Genomic DNA, 7,231 nt, shown 5'->3' on the forward strand with positions numbered 1-7,231 from the left:
GACTGTTTGCACAGAAAGCAGCCAAGAACAGAGACATTTCCCTCATCCAAAGGACCATAACAAGGAGGGGAGACCTGGTGAATTACAAGCAAGTCTTGCCACCCTCAGTAGCAATACTTAAATGCACTGTGGCTTTATAATAGAGACTTCACTTATGTCACTGGTCATATAAAACCAATTCTCTCTGCATAAAACAAGTTTTATTTAGAACATACCCTCCCACCCACAAGCAAACAGTGAAAACAACAAGTCCTTCCCTGCAGGCTTTTCTTCTGTGTGATCCTTTTGAGTGATTATGCAGAAAAATATGTTTATTAATCATACGTCATTTCTACTACCCTCACATTAAGCTCTTCAAAAAGACCTTTTGCAAATCTCTCAGGGTTCAATTGCCTGCAAATACCTGCATGCTGCAAGACTCCACAAGTACACCAAGCTGGTGACATGTGTACAGTAGATAAGGTATCTCAGCTTGGTATCTTCTCACAGTCCAGCTGTTTCCAACACCTGCATTTTTGTCCCAGAAAGCATGCTCTAGGCAGCATGGAAACCATGCCAAAAGCCTTGGACAACAACATTAGGAAATCATTGTGTAACAGCACTGGGCAGAAATACTGTAATAATGATTTTTAGCACAGAAAAGAGAACTTACACTATTTCCTAATGGCACATCAGGAGAGACCATATAAATAAAACTGTTTAATGGATTTTCTGGTTCAATTTATAGTGCATAATTGGCACTTAGTGGCAGGCAGGAAGCCTGCACTATCCCCTCCTGATCTCCCATGGTGCATGCTCTGGAAGAGACAAGTTCACAGGAGGACAGTCTTACTCTGATACGGGAGTCATTTGCTGTGTAGTTTCATCCACTTCGAGATGCAACTCTTTGGCTGCAGACCCGGATCATCACTTTACGTCTGTTCTAAAGGGATACTCAGTGGCTCTATAAAAGGAAAAGGGTGCCCATACAGTCAGTGAACATCTTTGCTGGCTACCCAGCTGTGTTTCAAAGAGCCAGAAGAATAAAAAGCCAGCTCTCCTACCAAACAAGTAACACAGAGACTGTAGTTAGACAGGCAGGGGGGACGGGATTACCAACAGGGTACAATCCCCGCTGGACTGCGCCTCCCAGGGCTGGCGGCTCTCCCTGCTGCTCCGGAGGAATCACATCTTCCAGCTTCAAGAAGCTGTTTACCACCAGAGGGTGCCAGCTGGTGCCAGTCACCTTTTTTGTCCCCTAGGAAAACGTGATATGAAACATGCTATCATGCAGTAGACGGTTTCACACCGCCTGCGTTTGGCTCCCTACCCTCGGGATCAAGGCAGTGTCACGCAGGCTCAGCCCACTTCGGGAGCCTCACTGCTTCCGCTGAAGGGAGGCCGCGGGCATTGCCACACAGGGCAGGCTATGGCAGGGAAGGAGGTGGCAGCGCTGTGGCTGCTGGCCGTGTTGGGCTGGGGGTCCGGGGGGAAGGTGTTGGTCTGGCCGGCTGACAACAGCCACTGGCTGAACATGGAGCACATACTACAGGAGCTTGTGGTCCGGGGCCACGAGGTGACCGTGCTGCTGCCTTCATGCTTCCTCATCCTCAATCCCACACAGCCCTCACCCTTCCAGTTTGAGGTGATTGAGGTGCCGATCACCAAGAAGGAGATGACTGACTTAATGGATGAAATTTTATATTTTTTTTTTTATGAGGAGAGAGAGCTACCTGTCTGGAAAGGTGCTTACAAGATAGCTCAAAAGATATACCAGATGAAGAACATAACCAAAATCATTTGTGATGGAGTTGTGAAGAATGAGGCCCTGATGGAAAGACTGAGGGCATCCGCCTTCGATGTCCTTTTGGCAGACCCACTGTCACCCAGTGGGGAGCTGGTTGCCGAGAAGCTGGGTATCCCCTTTGTGTATACCTTCCGGTTCTCCATGGGCAACACAGTGGAACGGCTCTGTGGAACACTCCCAGCACCTCCTTCCTATGTACCAACCACCCTAACCAGCCTGACAGATAGGATGACCTTCTGGGAAAGACTAAAAAACCTCCTCAGCTATGCTCTGCAGGATTTCGTATTTCATTACATTATCTGGGGAAGCTGGGATCAATACTACAGTGAAGTTTTAGGTAAGGCTGCTCTCTTTCCAGAAATTACATCTGCTGTACACACAAGAGTAAATACCCAGACATGAGAGATTAAGGCACAAATCAGGAGCAAGACAGCCCCAAATTCACTCTCCTTCCTTCAAAATTCCTGCATCAAGTCAAACAATCCAGGCAAGTACAAACATTGCCTGTTAATCCTCACCTGCTACACTGGTACAGCTGTACAGGTACTTCCAGGATTTGTAAAACAGTGCTAAAGCACCTGAAACAGAGCTCATTAGTCATATTCATAGATGAATCATGACAAACACTAAGAACAGTAAAATACTATATACCCACCAAACACTAGCACTTTTTCTCCCTTAGCATACTTCTTGCTTCCTACCTTGTCTCAAAATGAGAGATTAATATCCTCCTCTGGACCTTTAAAAGTCAAGGGGGATCAGAGGAGCCCCAATTCACAGTGATAAAAGGCCCTTCGCAGAGACATGGTTCTTTGCTTTTCTGAAAGTGTCTAAAACCTATTAGATGATGGTTGTATTTATTTGTGAGTGGTTTTAAAATTTTTTAAAATAATAGTTGTATAACTATTTTCCCATTTTTGCTCTAGGCAATTATAGTAATGCTTGAAAGGAAACAGGCCAAACATATATGCATTGCTGCTAGGGAGATAAAATGGATATTTCAATATGAGACTTCAAAGTGTTTTTATTTATATTTCACTAGTAAGTTGTAATTCTGCTGAGAGAGCTAAGTTGTTAAGGTATCCTACCTCAAGAGTACCTAGCTGTGTGTTTGTGTTGCTTATCATGTTATGATGACAGAGACTAGAAAATCTTGTGCTGGCTGAAGCATGGTTTGGTGTCTGCTATGTAACCTTCAGAGCTATTTGGATCTTGTGGTGTCTTTTTTTATTGTGAACTGTGGAGTTTAGCATTTAAGGCTCCATGTGCAATATCTGTTTTGTTAGCTTGCTTGGGCTGCATGATGGATTTGTGCTGAAAACAGTGTTGATAACACAGGGATGTTTTAATTACTGCTTAGCAGTTCTTACAGTGTCAAGGCCTTTTCTGCCTCTCACCCCACCCCACCAGTGAGGGGGCGGGGGATGCACAAAAAGTTGGGAGGGGATACAGCTTGGACAGCTGACCCCAGTTCACCCAAGGGATACCCCAGCCCATGATGATTTTGTGCTCAACAAAATAAAAGATATGGGGGTGAAGTTTGTCAGGGCTGCTGTTTCTCAGGGGCTCACTGGGCATTGGTTGGCTGGTAGTGAGCATCTGTTCTTTTTGCATCATTTGCTTTTCTTGCTCTTTTTCTTTCCTTTTTTGTTTCCTTAAGTTGTCTCAGTCTCAATCCATGAGTTTTCTAACTTTTGCCCTTCCTTTTCTCCTCCTACCGTGGGAGATTTAGAGGCTCTGTGGTGCCTAGCTGCCTATCAAGATTAAACCACAGCACAGAGGAAAGACTTCTGGTCTTCACATGCTGCAAAATGCACTTTGTGGTGAGCAGATAGGAGCTGCTGTAATTCTGAGATAAGCTGTGGCTCTGCAGGACACTCCAGAATGGGATTTGCTGCTTGCCCAGTCCTCCCATGAGTGTTGTTTTGTGTTACAACATTCCCTCTTGCCACATTTACCAATCTTGTCATGTTTACCAGTCTAATCACCAAACAGATGCCACTTTTAATTGGTTGGCTCTACAGTGTTTGCACAGTGAAGCAGTGAATTGCTTCCAGTTCGGTCAGACCAGACTTGTACGTGGAACGCTGAGATGTTGGGGCCAAAGTTCCCCTGGCTACTCTGGGCATATGCATGCTGCTGCAGCACTGGTTTTTGTGGGAGGGTGGTGGTCTGGCCCACCGATGCCAGTCACTGGATCAACGTGAAAGTGCTTCTGCAAGAGCTCGTTCTCCGGGGCCATGAAGTGACTGTGCTGGTGCCCTCAAGCAATCTGCTCATCAACTACCACGACACCTCCTCCCCTTTCACGTTTGAAGTCTTGCAAGTCCCCTTTAGCCAGGAGACCCTGGATGCCTCCATGGAGGACTTCCTCAATTTCTGGATGAATGAAGCCTCTAATCTCTTCCCCTGGGAGATCATGTGGTCGATGAAAGAGCAACTGGAGGTCTTTACCAATATGTCAAAGCAGACCTGTGACACCGTGGTGATGAACTCTCGCCTGATAGCAAAGCTGCAGCAGGCCAAGTTTGATGTTCTGATCGCTGACCCCCTGTCTGTAGGCGGGGAGCTCGTAGCAGAAATCCTAGAGATCCCTTTTGTCTACAGCTTCCGCTTCTCTGATGGCAATGTGGTAGAGCGGCTGTGTGGTGGGCTCCCATCCCCACCTTCCTATGTGCCCGCTAGCACAATGGGGCTGACACATCAGATGTCCTTTATGGAAAGACTACAGAACTTCCTCTTTTACTTTTGCACGGATTTATTTTTCTTGAAGTTTTGGCGAGATGAATGGGATGGGTACTACAGTAATGTCTTAGGTAAGGCAGCTGTTGAGTGGTTTCTTTTCTTGCATAGGTTGTGCCTTTTGAATGCTCTGGAACCTCAATGCTGTTGTCTCAAAATACGCTTTCTCAAAGGCCAGCAGAGGTGGCAATCCTGAAGTATCTTGCAACTGTACATAATGCAGGATGTGGAGTGTGAGTTCAGATTCTCAAACAATGAATGGTGTCACCTTTCCCTTTCATCCACCATTCAGAGTTTGAAATAGTCTCCTTAAACTACAACATACCTGAAAATTTTGTTCCAACATAGCACAACTCAGGCATGACTCAAAGTCTATTAAAGAGACCTTTTAGTTCAATGGACTTTGAATTTTGTCCAGGGTATCTAAGTTTAGGCAGATAACGAGTGAACAGCAAACACAAGGGCATCTCTTCTGTTGTTGTCCAATCTCTTCCTGCATTTGCAAAGAACGTGTCTGTGCTCTGAAAACTAGTACTTCTTCCCTGGGTTGGTTTTTTTAATACCATATAAAGACTTAATTACACCTTTATATCACTCTACTTGTAATGCAGACTTAATTTTCAAATCAGCAACCTTGTAACTGACTCATTGCTCTTTAATTTAAAGAAAAATTTACTGGTGTAGATTATTATACTTACCAAGTAGTATATGATGCCCTACAGATCATTTTTATCATGCTGCTTATTTAGCTTGATTCCTGCTTGCATTAGGCTGGAATTTGTCAGTACTTCTAACCCTTTTACTCCCCAGTTTCACTTTGTGGAGAAAATACTGCAAAGACAACTTGCAACGTTTACCTAAGAAAATATATTTTTCCAAATGGGAAGCTATAAAACATCAGATTACTATTAGATTTTTTTTCAGATGGATTTCTAGAAACATTGGATTTTGTATAAAATGACATTAAAACTTTCTATGAAGTTGGCCAATTTTTCCCAGTATGTGTCAGAAGCAGCTGACCCAGTCTTCAAGAAAACTAGAGATGTCTGTACCTGTCTTTTATTGTTGTCAGAGCAGCCACTAAATGAGTCACTATTTGAAAAATGCTACAGAACTTTGTTTAAACTCTCCCTCTCCCTGACAGGTGATCATCACTTTGTGATTCATTTATTATTTATTTGGAACTAAATTTTGTGTGATTGTTCTCTTCCCCAAAGTGTGTTTTTATTACAAGCAGAGGTAATGAAGTCTTTCAGCACTACAAGAATTGCACTTCTATATTAGACATTAAATGCTTCTTGATTGTAGTGCTCTAAACCAATTCTGAAGGTTCAAAATCCTTTTAAAGATTGTATTACCTTGCTCATGGGCACTTGCTAAAGCTGAACATGGGGCAGGGCATGGAATAGGTCCGGATTTGTGGATGTTTTCATTTCATGCATGGTTTGATAAACTACACTGATTGGGAGTGCCAAAAGACAAAGGTAAGGCTCCTGTTTCACAATCTAGAGCAAACAAGGTCACTCCCATGCATGTTGTAAACCTCTTGCACCTTGTCCACAGGAAGGCCCACAACCCTGTGTGAGACGATGGGGAAAGCAGAGATATGGTTAATCAGAACATACTGGGATTTTGAATTTCCACGCCCTTTCCTGCCCAACTTTGAGTTTGTGGGAGGACTTCATTGCCAGCCTGCAAAACCATTACCAAAGGTATCCCAACTTTGTTCTGCCATTGGCCGCTTTGTTACAAAGACTGTTTCTTTCCCTGATCAACCACGCAAACCATGTCCTGAGAAAGCTCATTCATAAGAAGATGCTCTGGTGCTGCTGGGGAGCATGGAACTATTTAGCATCCTGTGCAAACTGAGGGCTGAGTTTGCAGCCTGCTGTCTTAAAAGAGGATAGCTGATGTCAGCATGGGGTAATACAGTGTCTGTTTTAGGAAAGATAGGTGCTACCTCAGGGCACTTAAGTTTAAGATTTAATTCCAAGATACAGACTTGGCAGCCCATGATAACATTGAAATACCTGATGCCAAAAGGCATGGTGGCAAGACAAATTCTTTAGGTAAAATGGGTCAAAACTTGCAGAAATAGATGAGTGATAAACACTTTTTCTATTGTACCTTAGTTTAAGACACCTTAAAGGGAGTAAACCACTGAGCATCTCCAGCCTATACTCTGCTGTGAATCGCAGTATTCAGGTGGAATTTGAAACTCCCAAATACGGAAGATGACAACATGACAAGCTCTGGTGTAGATTATCATTCCTGTAGGAGCCTTGGAAGATATAGGCCATCTTCAGTGCAAATTGTCTCCTAAAAGAAACCTTCCAAATCTCTTCCCACTCCCCTGTAGCAGGGGTTGAGCTTGGGGAAAATGGATAACCATTCTCTTTTGCATGTTACTGCTCCAGTTCACGTAACACTAATAAAAGGAACAGGAAAACCTATTGCTCTAATTTGTAGAAAATCTTTTGAGTAATGTGGTGTGTTGTAAGAAATGAGAACTGTCTGACTAACAAAGTGACAGTACCAACTCAGTGAATGTGTCATCAGGATGCTGAAACACCCTCTCAGTTTTCAGCAGAGCTATGTAATGCAAAGTACTCGTTCCAGGAAAATCCAGAATCATGACCATCCTATGGAGGGTATCACAGGGTATGTACGGCCTGTTCCTGATAGTGCCAGGATTCATTCCTG

The 7,231-nt window shown here is 43.8% G+C and overlaps 1 protein-coding gene across 2 annotated transcripts in view; it reads left to right on the plus strand.

Annotated features, from left to right (window-relative positions):
• Window positions 1-1,289: 1,289 nt before the first annotated feature.
• Window positions 1,290-7,231, plus strand: part of UGT2B17 (UDP glucuronosyltransferase family 2 member B17) — a 10,363-nt gene continuing 4,421 nt past the window's right edge. The window contains exons 1-2 of one of the 2 annotated variants that reach the window (XM_017736794.1): window positions 1,290-2,123; window positions 6,092-6,240. In XM_017736794.1, the coding sequence (XP_017592283.1) occupies window positions 1,409-2,123; window positions 6,092-6,240 (864 nt within the window). In that variant the 5' untranslated portion in view covers window positions 1,290-1,408. Of the gene's footprint in view, window positions 2,124-3,841; window positions 4,603-6,091; window positions 6,241-7,231 lie in introns of those variants that run through there. The other variant, XM_008635625.2, reaches the window with a different exon arrangement.

The sequence above is a fragment of the Corvus brachyrhynchos genome, unplaced genomic scaffold, assembly GCF_000691975.1.
Source record: "Corvus brachyrhynchos isolate BGI_N302 unplaced genomic scaffold, ASM69197v1 scaffold175, whole genome shotgun sequence".
In the NCBI taxonomy this organism is placed as follows: domain Eukaryota; kingdom Metazoa; phylum Chordata; class Aves; order Passeriformes; family Corvidae; genus Corvus; species Corvus brachyrhynchos.